At 40.1% G+C, this 19,048-nt stretch overlaps 2 protein-coding genes across 2 annotated transcripts; one reads left to right on the top strand and one right to left on the bottom strand.

The window, feature by feature from the left end:
- Positions 1-335: 335 nt before the first annotated feature.
- LOC109879105 (aldo-keto reductase family 1 member B10-like) lies at positions 336-10,069 on the top strand (the record flags this gene model as incomplete). The annotated part of the gene is made up of 6 exons (XM_031797698.1): positions 336-344; positions 8,108-8,214; positions 8,492-8,573; positions 8,687-8,770; positions 8,869-8,951; positions 9,203-10,069. Coding segments are annotated over 6 exons (408 nt in total), but the record flags the coding sequence as incomplete, so codon positions are not given.
- LOC109879099 (aldo-keto reductase family 1 member B1-like) lies at positions 10,069-14,917 on the bottom strand. The gene is made up of 10 exons (XM_031797697.1): positions 14,626-14,917; positions 13,972-14,139; positions 13,527-13,643; positions 13,343-13,420; positions 13,098-13,220; positions 12,874-12,980; positions 12,519-12,600; positions 11,764-11,847; positions 10,597-10,679; positions 10,069-10,500 (listed from the first exon to the last, which is right to left on the bottom strand). Exons 1-10 carry the CDS (start codon positions 14,695-14,697, stop codon positions 10,458-10,460), a joined length of 957 nt encoding a protein of 318 aa, XP_031653557.1. The 5' UTR covers positions 14,698-14,917; the 3' UTR covers positions 10,069-10,457.
- Positions 14,918-19,048: the final 4,131 nt, after the last annotated feature.

Genomic DNA, 19,048 nt, shown 5'->3' with positions numbered 1-19,048 from the left:
TTATTGTGCCAATATGTTATTTTTTTCATCAAAATGCATTTTTGGGCAGAAATGTATTCTCAAACATGTGAACTTTTATGTGCCTTAATATCAAACGTGTCTGCCATCTATAACTACAAATGCAATTGTTAAATTATGAGCCTAGTTGGTTTAGCCACAGAAAAAGCTAGCAACCTTCCAGCTAGCCATGATTGGCTGAGATAATGAGTGGGCTGGACATAAGAGTAGCACTCGTCAGTCTAGCTAAGGAGATGGAGAAAACACCAGTCTGGATTACAAAATCAAACTAAGGGCAACCATGCATGGCATCAGACAGGAGACACTTCCAACCATGATGTATACTGGTAAAATAGTCTAGATAGCAACATTTTCAGATATTACACATTTCTAATTTTGACAGAAAGGGGTTTCATTTCAAGTGTACTGTTAGCTAGCTAACGTTGTGTATGATCTTATTCTTCATATCTCAGACACATTTGCTTGACTAGTTATAGCCATAGAACCTGGTTGGTTAGTTATCTGCAGATTAATGCAGGGTAGTAACGTCATGAGTTGTGATTATGGTCCATTGTTTAGCTAGCTAGCTACATGTCTTAACAAAAGACTCCACTCTAATTTTAACGAACTATTTTAATTTCAAGTTAGTGTACTGTTAGCTGGCTTGCTCGCTAACTAACGTTACGTCATAGGTTGGGATTGATTGTTTACCTAGCCTGCAATCTAGATACATTTTTTTAAACAAAAGACTAGTCTTAGTCTGCCAGAGCCCAGAATAACTGATACATTTTTGAACGCTCAACACCTGTTGAATATGTCCGGTGTCAGTAAACATCGGCAACAAAGCATAATTCAATTGTTGCCAGCTGCACAGTTACAGTCACCAACACTCTAGATAACATGAAAACTGCCTAACCAGCTAAGCTAGGGCGAGTAAAATGGTCAGAGGGGGGGTATTCCGTCATTATGTGTCTGGAAGTAGCTAGCCAATGTCAGCCAGTTAGCTTGGGTGCTTGACTGTCGTTGTGAGGTCAGAGCTTTCGGAACAACCCTACTTATTGAACGGAGAGTCCAGTATGCGCTCTGAACGCGAAACGCTCTCAATTGACTAAATTCACAGCACAGCCTAACCAGCTCTGCTAGGGCGAGTAATGTTCAGTGAGATTTTCTCTCTCTCTCTCTTAGATGTCTGGGAGTACCTGGCAAGTTAGTAGAGAACGCACAGATCAACCCTTATAGAGATGGGTGGAGTTAAGACTTATTAAGAGAACAATGCTGAATGGGTGTAGACCATGGGCTCTCCAATAATAGTACCAAAACATTGAAAAACTGTTTTCTCAAATGTGAGTTTCAAAGCAGAAATACTTTCCCATTGTTTCCTCAAATGAAGTGTATGATATACCATTTTATAGCTCTGGGTCTCTACTTTTATCCAATGTAAAAATTAAAAAATGTTGCTACATAAGACCGAATCCAGGTGGTTAGTCAAATATGCTATCCAACTACCCAACGTTTGTTGACTTGATTATTCACGTCATTCTTAGCTTACATAAAATGTATAGTCGTTGTCCGTATCTGCGTTTTCTGTGAAAAGGGTGTAGTGGAAATTTCCTGTATTACCAAATCTTGAGAGAGCAAACCACACACAAGTCAGAGTTATCATAAAGTCCATCTTTAATTATATGAGCTCCATCACAACCCTGTGACTCTATGATCAATTCAGTGTCTATAATGAATTCTCTGAGAGTGTCAACATAATGGCAACTGAGATCCTTTATAGCAAAGATCCACCCCCCTAGTCGACATGACAAATAACAGATCTTAAGAACATTACACAAAGGAAGATTTTACTTGAGAGGAGTATCCCATCGCCAGACAGTATTTAGCTATAAATTATTGTTCAGTTTGGTCTCCTAAACGAAGCTCTTATCTCGTTCTTGGTACCACTCAGGACCAACACCATTACCTCACCCAATGGCATATATCAAATACACCTCCTCCTGGACAAGATCACAGAGAGACAGTGACTGGCACACAGACATTGTGGAGCCACCAAACTGGTTCCCCATGTATCACACCATCCCTTCACATGGTTTAGAAATAGTTTACAGACACATTCACAGATAAGACTAACCTTTCCCCTCTCTGGGGCCCAATGTAACTTAGATCTAGCAGGAAAGGGATAACTGCAAACAGTATTATCCAAAAGAAGACATTCTAATGACAAATATCTCACATAAGCAGTAATATATAAATACAACATCTTATTTATAAATGTTACCTAAAAATTCTGATTATGCCACGACATGCCCCGCTCAAGGGACAAGAAATTTTTAAAAATCAAATCCCCTCAATGTCAAATACCTTAGCTTTTATGTAAGTTTTCTCCCTTCTGAAACTAAGTTTACAACCTTTATTCTACAAGACAAACTTGCACATGTTTAATAACACAGAATAATCCATTTGAGGAAAATAAAAACACAACATAGAAATACTCCCTAAATTACATGAGAACCAGTATCTAAACACAGGCCTTCTCACAACATATAGGACAGGCATCCCTCTAAATCCTTATGCTCAGAGCTGTAGTCAAGAATAGAGAATAGGTCAGGGAAATCATTCATATTCCAAATCATAATTAACAACCCAACTATTTATCCAACCAAAATTTAGAATGACATTCCTCAGTGATTCAAATTGGTCTTATCACTCAAAGTAAAAACCTCAATTTAACACACAAAAATACCAGCAGAATTTACATTCAGTATATTATCCCATAATTCTACTATTAACTTTTTAAATCTTGATTATAATACAGATCAGTATCTCAATGCATTCTTAATCTAAATTACTATAATTTTACATGGTGTAGACCTCTACAATCAACCTAATACCACAAAAGTATAACAAAATGCACAGTTGACCAGTGGTCAAGTGGTTCAGAAGGGCCTTATTCAACGCCTTTGTCACTCCTCTTCAGCCAGTTAGAGGGGGTTTTGAGGTACACACACTATTCGGTCCAATTATCTCTTCCATGCATTAAGATACCGTCTGATGTCACTTTTCATGATAACCTCGAAAGAACAGATCAGAACAACAGTTTAGTTCAGTTCATTAACTACATGATAAATTATTACTTTTACCAATTATTCTTAATACACATATCTAAACATATTTCACAGAGAATATCAACACATTCTATTGAAACTATTCTTTCAAATTGGTTTATACTCCCCATCTCACTGTCAACTCCATCGTAGAGCCAAGGATCAAAAAGTTAGACCTATACCCCTCGGGAATAGAACAAAACAAACACAACAAATACAATACACTCAACAATACAATACACTCCTTCACATATCACTCGAGGTGTATAACTTCAATTAAAAACCTCAAACTGAATCCTCCCCAATTTTTTACACATATCTCTCCGTATGAGAGTAATGTAAAACTAAACTGGAAAAAAAATATTTAAAAAATTCAACTAACCTAATCAAATTAAAATCACTAAACTAAAAAAACTCCACAAAAGAAAAATGATTTAACCCATGTGGTCATAGGAAAATAGACTTAAAGCAGCATACCCTTAGTTAAAAGCAATGCCCTCTCCTTCTTCACAGTGGTCTAAATTACAAATATGACTAAGAACTATAAACTCAAACATATTTACCAATTATTATCTTGAAAGCAGTATTACAAATGACCATAAATTCATTATCCAAATGGCTTCCCAATGCGGGTGAACAAGCCGCAACGGAAAGTCATCATAGAGGTCATAGGTCATACAAATTCCTTCAAAGAATTGTTTTTCACTATATTAGACTAATTACAAACAATAGTCAAATAGTTCCTACATGTTGTATCCCAGGTTCCCAGAATATTAATTTATCTAAATAATTATTGTGTGTAATTAAAACTCAGAAAATAAAAACTAATTAAAATCCCGCGTGCGTGCCCCTACCTTTGCACTAAAACAAAAACTTCCAGGCCCCTTTCAATTTGGTAGTTTATGGCCTCAATCTCACTCACTCTCCCCAAGATTATAGTCCCAGGAAACATTCCAAAGAGGGACAATGAAACACCCATTTTCCCAGAAAAAACACAAAACACTTTGTTAGTATTCATTACACTACATCGATTCAGAAACTCAAAAGTGAACTATAAACCAAACCTAATGATAATTCCACTGTACCTCAAATCGTTAATCATAAGTTTTAATCAACATCAATGTATATGTATGCTTAATTGAACATGTTACCCTTAGATACAATTATCCTTACTATCGAAATACTTTTTCATCTGTCGCAAACGTAGTACATTTCTCAGCATAAGAAATCAGTCATTTATTTATTTAATAAAAATGTAGACGTGTTCTCCCATGGCTCCTTCAACTTACATATTTTGATAACTTCCATCCATCCCGGAAGAAAGAATCCTACTCAAACACATCAGAATACAATGTTTAATTAAGTTAAATCAACTCCTAAAATAAACAGTAACCAAATAAACAAACCACTTTAATCAGCAAAAACAAATTACACAAGAACTCACTACTATAATGGTTCAGATGACAACATTTCTCAGAGACTCATGTTTACATCTCAATAAAATAAAACACAGTCTGCATGTTTTAAAAAACAACAACAACTGATGCCCCTGAGACAGATGTCTAAGTATCAGTTGAAAAGCACAAATAACCAAATTCAACCTAGCTAATTTCCCAAAACATATGCAATTGTTTTTTACTATAGAGGTTGCTTTTCAACATTAATACCCTGACATTGTTCCACATAATGGAAACAGATTATAATGTTAGACTACATGAACTTTCCTGCTCAAATGAACTGGTGTTACTTAAACAATCAAACCAAGAATCAATAACCATCCGAATCCAGCAGGCGTCGAACTCTCGACCTTCTAGCCCGAAGTCCAGCGCGCTATCGACAGTGCCACAAAAGCATGCTCCAGCGGCAGAGTCGATATCAGCGCTTATAAACCCAGGGTCGTTAGAATAGTAATTAAAGCCTCCCTGTGAACAGAAGTTATGATTATTTTGACTATAATTGTTTTATTCTTCACCTGGTAACATAACGTTAGACGAAACGACAGCGGTGTAGTAGAGGTCTTTCTGACTTTAAGATAACAGAGATGGAGACTAGGTTTCTGTTATTTTATTTGTTTGTTATTTAACTAGGCAAGAACAAATTCTTACTTACAATGACGGCATAGGAACAGTGGGTTAACTGACTTGTTCAGGGGCAGAAACGAGCGAAAAGATGAATCAATTCAATGGCCTTGGAGTAAGTCTCTTTGTCAACATGAATATAAAAAATCGCCCAACACAATGATTTTATCATAGTCCTCAAGGACAATAGACAATAGTTCAGAGAATTCAGTAAAGAAAGTGGGGCAGTGCTTTTTGGTGGCCACCAGTGCTGGCTATAACCCTGTATAGCCAGCACTGGGGGCTGACATTTAAACAGTATAGCATGATAAATGAAATGTCCTTACAGCTGAGTGCATTAGTAAAATGCTCAGAATGATGCATTACACACAGATATCTACACAAAGTCCACAGACCGCAATACCCTGCTATGTGCGGATAGTATGCATCCTCTTCCCCTCAAGAATGGTCTACCATATAGCCAGTTATGCAGGTTTAAACAAATCTGTGGCAACCAGACAGATTTTGACAGCAATGATAAAACAATGACAAATTCAAAATGAGAGGCTACAAGGACAAAAGTCTTGACACTGCAATGATGAAAATATCTCATCCAAGAGAGGAATTACTAAAAACTCAACCAAAGAAGAAAAACAACGCAACTGTCTTTTGCACTAAGTACACCAAGGGTTTGGAGAAAATTAAAGCAATCCTGAAAAAGCACTGGCATATTCTGCAATCAGACAACAACAAAAATCGCACACCTCTTCAAGAAACCCACACTCGTGGTCTATAAGCGTGGTCGTAATATTGGAGGTTATTTGGTGAGATCTGACATTACCCCTGAGCCCACTCAGACACTCTTGACACCCATTCCAAATGGGAACTACAAATGTCGCTCATACGCACAGTGTAATAGCACTATAAAAACATCCTTCTTCAGACACCCACATATGGGTCGAAAAATCCCTGTTAGTGGTATCATCTCATACAAGACCAGGGGAGTAATCTATCTCACCACCTGTTCATGTGGAAAAGCCTACGTAGGACAAACGAAAAGACAATTAGAACAACACATAGCTGAACACCACAGCTCAATCAGGTGTAAGAACATTGACTATCCAGTAGCAGCTCACTTTGTTGAAGCTAACCATCCAATCTCCTCCCTCAAATACACAGGCATTGAGAATGTTGCTCTACCAATGAGAGGAGGTAACATTGAGATCCTACTCCTACAAAGGGAGGCTTACTGGATAACCTACTCTGCAAATATTGTCCCCTAGTGGTCTGACTATTGACTTTGATCTCAGGCCTTTCTTATAAACAATTATTTATTTTATGAACAAGTATCGTAAATTGATATATTCTTTCTACAGCTTATTAGCATACACCTATGTTTCTATATGATAACAATAGCCTAATATATTTAATATGCCATAAACTATTGTTTTTTTTAACAGTTTCACTAATTCATTCTAATAAACGTCATCATTATGACACACCCTTCACTATTGTCATTAGTTGCACTAATTGCACTGTTTGTCATAACCTGGTTCAAGTACTCATGACATTGCCCTGAAGAAGGCACCGTGATGCCGAAACATTGGTAAATACCCAATAAATTACTGGGAGTTTATATATGGAGTCTGCGATTCTTTATTTTGATAGTTAATAGTTTATTCACCGCTAGTCAGCACTTCCAACAAACTACTTTTTTTTGGGTGTGCGCCAGCTCATGTTTAAATGTTGAAAATTCTAAATTAATTTGCTGCATTTTTCCATCCAGTTTTCTTTATTTTTGTAATACACTGAGTTTTCAAAACATTAAGAATACCTGCTCTGACCAGGTGAAAGCTATCATCCCTTCTTGATGTCACTTGTTGAATCCACTTCAATCAGTGCAGATGAAGGGGAGGAGACAGGTTAAAGAAGGATTTTCAAGCCTTGACATGGATTGTGTATGTCTGCCATTCAGAGGGTGAATGGGCAAGACAAAAGATTTAAGTGCCTTTTGAATGGGGTATGGTAGTAGGTGCCAGGCACACCGGCTTGTGTCAAGAACTACAAAGCTGCTGGGTTTTTCACGCTCAACAGTTTCCCGTCCACCATTCAAAGGACATTCAGGCAACTTGACACAGCTGTGGGAAACATTCGAGTCAACATGGGCCAGCATCCCTGTGGAACGCTTTCAACACATAGAACAGCCTCAATTCATCGGGAATTGACTCTGAGGTGCAACTCAATATTAGGAAGGAGTTCATAACATTTAGTATACTCAGTTTATATTACACTTGATCGTTCTTGAGTAAGCTTCTCCAGTTCTTTTAGTTTTTCTTCTAACTTACTCTGTGCCTCTATGGTAGTGTTTTTATTTACATTATTTGTTGTTATTTTTGTACTTTCCCCCTTTTTCTCCCTAATTTCAATCATGTCTCATCACTGCAACTCACCAACGAGTTCAGGAGGCGAAGATCAAGTCATGCATCCTCCGAAACATGACCCACCAAACCGCGCTTCTTAACACCTTAACGCCCACTTAACCCAGAAGCCAGCCGCACCAATGTGTCAGAGGAAATACTGTTATTAAACTGACGACCAGAGTCAGCTTGCAGTCGCTTGGCCCGCCTCAAGGAGTCGCTAGAGTGCGATGAGCGAAATTAAGTAAAGTAAAGTGGACAGACCCTCTTGTGCTTTCTATTGTCACCACACTGAACAACTTCCCAGGCTTCCTGAATAAACAGCTAAACTTTATTGGGCTTATTTGACCGTAATACACAAAGGGTCTTAATTAAAATAAATGTTTTTTAATTTGTAATCCACCATATCATTTAATTATTTCTCAAGATAAAATACCACCACTAATTCTCTTATAATACAGTACATCCCGTGTGTTGTAATAAGAACTGTAGGTGAAGTTGAATAACCTCACATTCTTTCTACTGCCAGATTGAATGCCACCCCTATCTGAACCAGGAGAAGTTGATCAACTACTGTCACTCTAAGGGCATCTCTGTGACAGCCTACAGCCCCCTGGGTTCCCCAGACAGACCATGGTGAGGGCGTATACTTCAACTAATAATACCTGAGAGATATACACTCAGCATACAAAACATTAAGAACACCTGCCCTTTATATGACAGACTGACCAGGTGAAAGCTATGATCCCTTATTGATGTCACTTGTTAAATCTAATATTTCAGCTCAATGTTAGGAAGGTGTTCCTAATGCTTGGTATAGTCCGTGTACATTCACCTTGTACATGAATTCTGAACATACACAGCCATTTACAGTTGTCCCTGTGAAAAGATTGTAACACAGTGTCAATAACAGGGTCAAACCAGAGGACCCTTCCCTACTGGAGGATCCCAACATCAAGGCCATCGCTGAGAAGCACAAGAAGACCTCTGCCCAGGTACTGTACTCCCTTTTCACACTATCGAGCCGACCCGAACCGTACTGATATTTTCTTTAACCTGGGATCCCATTTACATGTCCGCTTTCCTCTCTCCGTCATCCTCACTTCAGGTCCTGATCCGCTTCCATATCCAACGGAACACGATTGTGATTCCCAAGTCTATCACCCCCACACGTATCCAGGAGAATTTCCAGGTATTATCTCCCATAATTCTCCATTATTTGAAGAGGTGTGTCATCTGATTTAGTTCACGTGTGTGGCTGTGGGGTAATTGTCTTTTTGAACCATGCAGGTGTTTGACTTTGTGTTGAGCGACGAGGAAATGAAGACCATTCTGGGCTTCAACAGGAACTGGAGAGTCTGCCCAATGAGAGGGTGAGGCCCTACGTGGTTTATTTTGACCAATGTACTGTATTTTACAGTATACACTCTCTCTGCAGAGGCTCAAACTGTTTAAATAAGTATTATGAAGTCAAATCATCATTTTAATGTGATGATGACAGCTATGTGTGTTATGATGTTACTTTTCTTTGAATTAAAAAATACTTAGTGTTCAATTGATTCCTGAACATGTGTACAACTGTACTGTCTCTCTGAATGGTGTTTTGTTTTTCTTTGTCACCCAGGAGCATGAAGCACAAGGACTACCCCTTCAATGCTGAATTTTAAGGAAACGGTGTTTCCATCTCTGGTGTTGTGACTCGCTTGAGATGTCTGCCCTCTTTCTGTTCTCGTTTAGATTCATTCTTATTTCTCCCTTTAAGACAATGTGCAGAAATAGCCATCCTTGAGCTAGTTTCTTGCGAATACCCATACATACTGTGATTTAGTATCTGTGTGTTGCAGTATTGTATTTCTCACGAGATATACACTCTGACCTATATAATTGCCTTCTTTCATAGCACAATGGTCATTATTTTTCAACAATCATGGAAACATAATTTGACATAGGATCGATATTAGTGAGGTATAAAAAAAGCTTTTTGTTTCTGGTTTGATACTGTAGCAAATCCAAGGCGCTAGGCTTCCTAACGCGCACAATATGGTGTTTGTGGCTTCTCACATGACCCAGTTTGTTTGTTTCTCTTTGGTCACTCGCAAGCTTTTTCATCAATTAGCATCCACATATAATCTTATGACTTTAAAGAATTGATGTCAACCATAGGAATGCATAGTTCAACCATAGGAGCTGGGTATGTCATACCTGGTCTTACTGAAATAAGTTACAGAAATATCACATGGACATTGTGTGTGTGATGTACAGTATTACATATCAACTGTGAGCTGTTTCTTCTGTTTTTGTTTCAGAGATTAAAAAATGTAGAATATAAATAGTATTCGATATAGCTGATCCTAATAGTACATTGTACATTGACCTATGTTCATGAAGATATGTTGTTGAACACTCCTTCCCTCCAATGCCTAGTCATAGGAGCCTAGAATGAGTCATCCACACTCTTTGCCTTACAGGACGATAAAGCACTTCTACTCATTGACATAGTACTGTGTTCTTTATTATATCTGCAGATGAAGAAATATTCATAGATCAAGGTAGTCGGCAGTTTATATTTCAGGATTAGAATCTTGTTTCAAATATGTAGAAATGCATAATATCTAAGGGCAGAACATCGAGGCATTCTGGAATGAGTCACATTTTACTGTGTATGTTGTCAATGTTAACATATTACATTACACTGACACGTTCTGTTCGCCTCCTGAACTGTTCTGTCTCATGAACAATGTTAACGTAGTGGTTGAATCTATATACAACTACTGTATGTGCCCAGTGTTTTTCACAGACAGGAAGACGGGCACTACAGTATAGGAATGTGGGTGTCAGTGTCCGTTCTCTGTCTTTAGCTCCAGTTCCACGCTGAGGTTTCAGTACTCTGCATGCAGAGGGAAGTCTTTGTGCTTGTTGCCCCTGCAGTGAGGAGGAGGAGGGTACGTCAGGGAAGAACAGGTAAAAGAGAAAGAGTTGAAGTCAGCATCTAGACACTCTGGAACTCTGTGGACTCACCATTCCATAGCGAATCCTCTCCAGTTCCTGTTGAAACCAAGGATGACTTTCATGTCTGCGGGACTTAACTTGAAGTCCAACACCTATTTTCGAAGGCGACAAAATAACAATTTAGGAGTGTGAAGGAAACAGTGGCTCTGGGGTTATATCCCTGCCTTGAAACCAAGAGATTGTGGGTTCAAATCCCACAATTTCTCTTTTTGCATGCAACTCTCAATGTGAAATATACAAAAAGAAAAGTTAACGGTATCAGTGGCTCCCAGGTTAAATCCCTGCCTTGCATGTAGGTTCAAAACGACTCTTGCCTGTTTGTGTACGACTTTCAATATCCTATACACTGAGTGTACAAAACATTAGGAACACCTGCTCTTTCCATGACAGACTGACCAGGTCATCCCTTATTGATGTCACTTTGTCTTGCCTATATTTAAGTAGTCAACATGGGCCAGCATCCTTGTGGAATGCTTTCGAACACCTTGTAGAGTCCATGTACACTGTATACAAAGAGAAGGGTAACGAGTGTGAAGGGGTCTGTGGCTCTGGTGTAAGGATCCCCCCCCCCCCCCCCCCCCCCCCCCCCCCCCAAAGCACAAGGTTGTAAGTTTGAACTCTTGTGCTGGCTCTTGAGCATGTTTGGCTACTGAGGACTCTGCTGGTCAGTGAGTCATGGTCACTCCAGGGAGTGGCTGCCACACATTTGATGCCCGGAGGGCACTGGCATTGGCTGGAAGAGCGTTTAAATATAGGCACGTCTTCATTTAAAACTAAGTGCCCACTTTTTCCAGGAGGGGACACCAGGTATTTACCACCATCAGCCTTCCAACTATCCCAGAGTGAACACAACTACATACAGGAGCTGAGCCTGGGATCGAACCTACAACTCTGTACATCAGAGGTAAGATTCTTACCAGAGCCAACAGCTCTTCCACACTTAGAACACTGCCCTTTGTATATTTGACATTGAAACAGAGAAGAGAGGAAATTTAAACCTAGAACCTCTAGGTTCAGGATTCTGTGTAAGCACGCCCTTAGAATGCACTTAGTGGCTTCCACATCTCTACCTAGGCAGTTATGTTTGAATGGAAAAGACACTGCCAAAGTTCAATGAAGTGAAACATTTTATTTATTGAATCGCTTCCAGTCACAATTGTAATTGTCAAAAAATACCTGGAAATTTTCCTTGATCCGGGAGGGCGTAGCCGACTTGGGAATGACGATCACATTCCTCTGGATTTGAAAGCGGATAAGGACCTGTGGAGAGGACAACAACAGGGATTGGTCACTTGACTGACCCTAGACCAAGACTCCTTTTACCCAGCCAAAGAATGTAATGTTACCATGCGAGTGTTGGACCCACACCCCGACGACGTGGTTTCAAAACAATGATTCTTACGTTAGAAGAGACGTGTCTTGAAAAATAGCAGCCAAAACCTTGACAATTGATTGTCTCCATTCTAACCCCTAGCCATTTTCTTTAAAAGCTACATAAGGGACCAATATCCAGTTTCATACATAGGCTAATCATTGTTTATAAATTTATCAGCATATATAATTGTACTGTAAGGTTCTTTGAAGAGTGGTATATAAGCCAAGTTAACCTCAACTTGAATGGACTCTTGTTGAAAACTCAGAACTTCACAGGAGTAGGCATGGTTGAGAACACTTGTTTGTTCGGCTCTTTGTATTCCCTATATCTAGGACCATGTGTTTGGTGCAGTCATGTGACATGCCTGGATTTGAACCTTTTCATCAAAGTGTCCTCTTTTCTTATTACGTCAGATGGTCCAGCACCATCCTCAGACGATTTCTTTCATTTTCGGTGTAATTCAATATTTCTGGATAAGGCTTAAAATACAGGATCAAATCTTGCTACAGTATGTCACTAAAGGCAGAATTAAGGGAAAGTGTTGACTCTCTCATACCTGTGCTGTGGTCTTATTGTGCTTAACAGCGATGGCCTTTATCTTTGGGTCTTCCAGCAGGGACGGCTCACCAGGTTTCGCCCTGTTGAAAATGTCATTTATTTTATGTTGACGTGAAGTCAAACACACATCATTGTTTGTGGTGGGTGGGGCCTGAAAAAAAATCTAGGGAAAGAGTAGGGTCCGACACTGAACGCACTCATTGAAACGTTGTCTATAACAAATTCAACACAATGCATGTTTTGGATCATTTCAGAGTACAGGTTGAGTGTATTTTAATTCTAGAACCTTCTATTTGACCCAAAGTGACTGTATACACATAGGGAATATCTTAGAAAAGTGTGATCTGTCTCACCATGGTCTGTCTGGGGAGCCCAGGGGGCTGTAGGCTGTCACTGAGATGCCTTTAGAGTGACAGTAGTTGATCAGCTTCTCCTGAGTCAGATAGGGGTGGCATTCAATCTGAAGGGACAAATACAAAGATGAGCCGTTGGTAATACAGAGAGATAGGGCCATAATGCCTTGATACAAACTACATAGACTTGTTTTGTCTGTCTTGATCACCACAGACTACAGTACCTGGTTGTTGGCAGGTTTATACTTGAGGCCTGGCTTGTTCAGGATGGATTCAATCTGGTCTTTGTTAAAGTTGGAGACACCGATAGCCTTGACCAGTCCAGCATCCACCAGCTCCTCCATAGCCTATACAATAGGTCAAGATCTAGCTCAGTAACCTGTCAAATATCTTACGGTATAATGTTGTTCGCTGGTGTCCGGGGGATGTTTTGTTTTGAAATACAGTATGCCATTTTTGTCTTCCTTACCTCCCAAGTGTCCAGGAAGTTGCTGTCACCTGCGATTACTTGTCCGTCTTCACCAAAAGGAAATAGATTCTCTCCAGGCTGCATTGACAAACAGATCAGTCACAGGGACAATGGTCCTCTCGCTCTTAACCAGGGACAGTTTGAAAGCTGATAGTAATTTTATTGACACAGACACACACAGTACCTGAAAGCACATCGGGGAGTGTATTAGGTAGAGGTCCAGGTAGTCTAGTCTGAGGTCACTCAGAGTCTTCTGACAGGCTCCCTTCACCATAGACTTCTGAAGGAGGGTACACCACAGCTATTTGGGAGAAACAGTTATATTAGACTGCTGCAAGTGCATGTTGAAGTACAATATTATCCTATGGACAAATTGAAGTGTCATGGTGACGTGTGGCAGTTGAGTAAGAGTACACCCAGAAGAAATGATAGTACTAGCATGACATTGGTGACTATACAGAGCATGCGCATGCACATGACATGCCTTCAGCCCGGAGGGAGCTCTTTGTCTGCCTGGCGTCTAGTGGGAAATCATATGACCAAATCTACAAACATGACTAATGAGTCTTGTGATTCATGACACGTTTTCCACTTTTTGACACAGTGACCAAGTCGATAATCGTCCTCACCTTACTGACGATGAAAAGCTCCTCTCTCTTCACCACCCCCTGGCCAATCATGGTGTGAATGCCATCCCCCACCTCATCCTCATTCTGGTAACAGTAGGCTCCGTCTATCTGTCTGTAGCCTGCAGAGATGGCCGCTTTCACTGCCTCTGCTACCTTGCCCGCATCTGCCTGCACAGGGATTCAGAGGAATTACAGATTAGGGCCTAGATATTGTGTTCTATTGTGGTTACCTCACACTTGATTTGAGCCTCTGTCGTGAAAGGTTACAGAATAATGTAGAAATACTAATCATGATAGATGTATGATTACACTGTATAATATAATCATCATCATCAATATCACAGAGTTAGGCCATCATTTAGTTACCTATGTTGGTCAATTCAAGTGTAGGCTAAACTGCAATTCCAAGTGTGACATTAAAACATTAGTGCAAAAAATATGCTGCTAATCTTGGTCATCATCATAGTTCATTAAAACTCTCAGGATATATGGCAAATGAGAAGACAGTCATTTATTTGAACATAAACATACCAGTAGCTGCCAAAGGAAAGAAACAGTTAACTGCCTCCTGTTGATTCCATGAGTTTAGTTCAACAATGATCAATGCCATCCATGCAAGAGGACTAGAAGAAACATAATCACACTTTATCTTACCCTCCATGTCCCCAAGCCTACGATAGGCATGCTGGCCCCGGTGTTGAGAGTTACAGTTGGTGTGGGTGTCATCTTTAAAGATCTGCTGTAGTATCAATCCTAGGATCCTGGGTTGTGAGAGGAGAGGATCCCTGTATTCAGAGTGGAAGGAATAAGGAATCAGTATTCTCAGTGTAGCACACAAAGAGCTGAAACACAGATGTGAGGAGGGTTTATGTAGAGGGAGAGCGGCTGTTTGTTTGGTTACGCCTGCAACCCTACATCTAAAGCAGCGAATGGGGACAGAAAATGGGCAGTGAAGGAGTAGCTGAATGAATCAGCATGTGTACGTGTGTGTACGTGCGAAAGAGGGTTTGCTTGTCACAATGACAAGGGAAACGTTTGTTTAAATCATTCCGGATGTGATGCAGGAGGCAATTCATGCTAATGTCGATTGAGTTGAAGAACATATGATATAACAAGGTCAAGTATACAGCTTTTTGTTGGTGTTGATCAGTATTTGTATGTTGCCTAGAGCCAAATCATCTTCCTTATACAAGGTAACAAATAGGCAAGTTTTTAAATACAATATTGGAGTGATTTTTGACCTTGCAATCAATGATTGCGATTAAAAAGGACAAGACATGGGGATTTCAGCAGTCAGGAGACTCATGGTACAAAGCTGACTGTTGAAATCAGCATCCTGTGCATACAGTTTTGTATGCAGGTGTGACTAGCATAAAATGTATGAAGGAGGCCTAGCATAAAAACACAATAGATTAAACGCAACAGACCCAGAACCACAAACTCCATATTTTATGCAGATCTGCAACACAAGCCTCAAAAGCATAGCTAGGTTACTAAATGTGAACCTACAAGCTATCTAGGTTAGGCATACTGTTAGCAGTGTGGTTAAGGTTAGGTTTAAAGTCCAATTTTAAGAAGAGAAATTGTAGAAACGGGCAGGGTGTAAGACTTTGACAACTGCTGACGGGCCTGAAGAGCCTGTCTAGATGTCTCTGGAGCCACAAACTATCTAGCTAGCGTCTGCAGTCCACACATTGTTTCATGCACGTTTATCTAAACTTGAGAAAAGTGGAAATGTACAAACAAAGGATGAAAAGCTGAGGGCGGAGGATAAGTATTAGCGTTACTTTAAATGATTAGGTACGTACAATCCTGTTACTCTGGTTGTGTAAAATGCTTTTTGTCACCTAACCCTGTATCTAAATCAACCACGGCTGTGCACATCTCGTGCTCTTGACCTCACCCCCTGTAAGTCTGAAACGTGCATGTTCGGAATGAGGTCTCTCTGTTTCCCAAACAAGTCTCTTCTTATCCTCTACTCTAAGGACAAAGTAGTGCGAGAACACAGGAGACTATGGGTTGGTTTGACACATTGAGACAGTTGTGGTGGATTAAGAAAATGTAACAAGGTTGGGCTATATAAGGCAAGTCCCAACTCAGAATCATTAAGCTTTCACTCTATTACGTCTGTGTGTGTATTGTGACCAGCCCCCTTATCAATACATTTTTAATAAAGTTCATATCCTGATTGACCTGGTCTCTCCTCCTTATTGGTAATTTAAAATATCCACCACACACCTTTATTTGCCAAGGTAGAGTACATGATCAGTTAATATATTCAATGTACTCGCTACATTGTGGGGATCTCATTGTATGGTAATAACTACATGTATATACGACTTGCATCCTTGGCACAAAATTATTATATTCTACTCAATCCATAAGCTTCATTAATGTCATTCAGACTGTTTTGAGGTTGATACAATCGGCTATGAGAGCTGAGGTTCATAGCTAGGCTCTGAACTAATATTTATACCAAATGTTTTAGGGTCCATTCACAGATCGGCTACATCGCTAGCTACACATCCATAGGCATACAGACAATTTTTATCCTCCACGTAATAAGCAAGAAAAATAGCTAGCTAACTATGTAACTTCAGCTGCATTGCACGGCAAATATCAGCAAGGCAAGCTTACAAAATTTTACATTAAATTTGCAGGAAATGCTTTGGCTAGCTAGATTCTTTACATCTACCGTTTCACAAGATGACAGTCTGGTTTGCTGGTTATTTCAGGAGTCCCTAAAACATGAACTTCTACGGGATCGGTGTCCCACCCGCGGGACGGTTGAGCTAACATATGCTAATCACATTAGCCTGAGGTTGTAAGAAACAAAAAATAAATCCCAGGACATAGACATATCTGATATGGGCAGGAAGCTTAAATTCTTGTTCATCTAACTGCACTGTCCAATTTACAGTAGCTATTACAGTGAAATACTACCATGCTACTGTTTGAGGAGAGTGCACAATTATGAACTTAAATTAATAAACCAATTAGGCACATTTGGGCAGTCGATACAACATTGAACAGATATGCAATGGTTCATTGGATCAGTCTAAAACTTTGCACATACACTGCTGGCCAAAATCGAAATTGCGCCTGGGCTGGAATAATACATTATGGCCGTTCTCTTGTATTTCAAAGATGATGGTACAAAAAAATACAAAAAAGCATGTTTTTTTCATTGTATTATCTTTTACCAGATCTAATGTGTTATATTCTCCTACATTCATTTCACATTTCAACAAACTTTAAAGTGTTTCCTTTCAAATGGTATCAAGAATATGCATATCCTTGCTTCAGGTCCTGATCTACAGGCAGTTAGATGAAAATTGAAAAAAGGGTCTGATCCTTAAGAGATTTTTAAACAACCAGAATTACAATGTCATACTCATGTCACAACGCCCATAAAGCTAACCTGCTAGATGGCTTATAATGTTAGCTAGTCAGCTAGCTTGCTAAATAGCCATTTTCGTAACTTAGCTTTGACAAAAAAATCGTTTGTCTCTACATTAACTAACAAACTAACATATTCCTCACAACTGTCAATTTTTTTGTGCATGATTCGTTATTTAAGTGATAATGCCCGAGAAGCCGGTGTTTGGAGGATATATTGGCACGGGTGTTGTTAGACCCCAACTGTTGTCACCCAGGCGAAGGATATTACAGTCTGTAACGGTTTTCTTCTGGGGAAAGAGAGGCGGACCAAAATGCAGCGTGGTGGTTATTCATGTTTAATTTATAAAGACACTATACATGAATAAACTAACAAAAACAATAAACGTGCGAAAACCTAAACAGCCCTATCTGGTGCAAACACAGAGACAGGAACAATCACCCACAAAACCCAACACAAAACAGGCTACCTAAATTTGGTTCCCAATCAAATCAGATCAAATGTATTTATATAGCCCTTCGTACATCAGCTGATATCTCAAAGTGCTGTACAGAAACCCAGCCTAAAACCCCAAACATCAAGCAATGCAGGTGTAGAAGCACGGTGGCTAGGAAAAACTCCCTAGAAAGGCCAAAACCTAGGAAGAAACCTAGAGAGGAACCAGGCTATGTGGGGTGGCCAGTCCTCTTCTGGCTGTGCCAGGTGGAGATTATAACAGAACATGGCCAAGATGTTCAAATGTTCATAAATGACCAGCATGGTCGTATAATAATAAGGCAGAACAGTTGAAACTGGAGCAGCAGCACAGTCAGATGGACTGGGGACAGCAAGGAGTCATCATGTCAGGTAGTCCTGGGGCATGGTCCTAGGGCTCAGGTCCTCCGAGAGAGAGAGAGAAAAAAGAGAGAATTAGAGAGAGCATATGTGGGGTGGCCAGTCCTCTTCTGGCTGTGCCGGGTGGAGATTAAAACAGAACATGGCCAAGATGTTCAAATGTTCATAAATGATCAGCATGTTCGAATAATAAGAAGGCAGAACAGTTGAAACTGGAGCAGCAGCACGGCCAGGTGGACTGGGGACAGCAAGGAGTCATCATGTCAGGTAATCCTGGGGCATGGTCCTAGGGCTCAGGTCCTCCGAGAGAGAGAAGGAGAGAATTAGAGAACGCACACTTAGATTCACATAGGACACCGAATAGGACAGGAGAAGTACTCCAGATATAACAAACTGACCCTAGCCCCCTGACACAAACTACTGCAGCATAAATACTGGAGGCTGAGACAGGAGGGGTCAGGAGACACTGTGGACCCATCCGAGGACACCCCCGGACAGGGCCAAACAGGAAGGATATAACCCCACCCACTTTGCCAAAGCACAGCCCCCACACCACTAGAGGGATATCTTCAGAGACAATGACTAACACCTGCCTCTGATTGAGAACCATATCAGGCCAAACATAGAAATAGACAAACCAGACACACAACATAGAATGCCCACCCAGCTCACGTCCTGACCAACACTAAAACAAGGAAAACACATACGAACGATGGTCAGAACGTGACACACTCGTGGCCAAAAGTTTTGAGAATGACGCAAATATTTATTTTCACAAAGTCTGCTGCCTCAGTTTGTATGATGGCAATTTGCATATACTCCAGAATGTTATGAAGAGTGATC

The sequence above is a fragment of the Oncorhynchus kisutch genome, linkage group LG19, assembly GCF_002021735.2.
Source record: "Oncorhynchus kisutch isolate 150728-3 linkage group LG19, Okis_V2, whole genome shotgun sequence".
Taxonomy (NCBI): Eukaryota; Metazoa; Chordata; class Actinopteri; order Salmoniformes; family Salmonidae; genus Oncorhynchus; species Oncorhynchus kisutch.
The sequence above is the reverse complement of the archived record's forward strand: the minus strand, read 5'-3'. Positions and strand labels throughout refer to the sequence as shown.

Coding starts and splice junctions, on each gene's coding strand:
- LOC109879099 (XM_031797697.1), bottom strand. CDS start 14,697: ATGACACCCACACCAACTGTAACTCTCAACACCGGGGCCAGCATGCCT. Junction 13,421..13,526: donor ACTCCCCGATGTGCTTTCAG/GTACTGTGTGTG, acceptor TTGTCAATGCAG/CCTGGAGAGAATCTATTTCC. Junction 10,680..11,763: donor GGATCAAGGAAAATTTCCAG/GTATTTTTTGAC, acceptor CTTCGAAAATAG/GTGTTGGACTTCAAGTTAAG.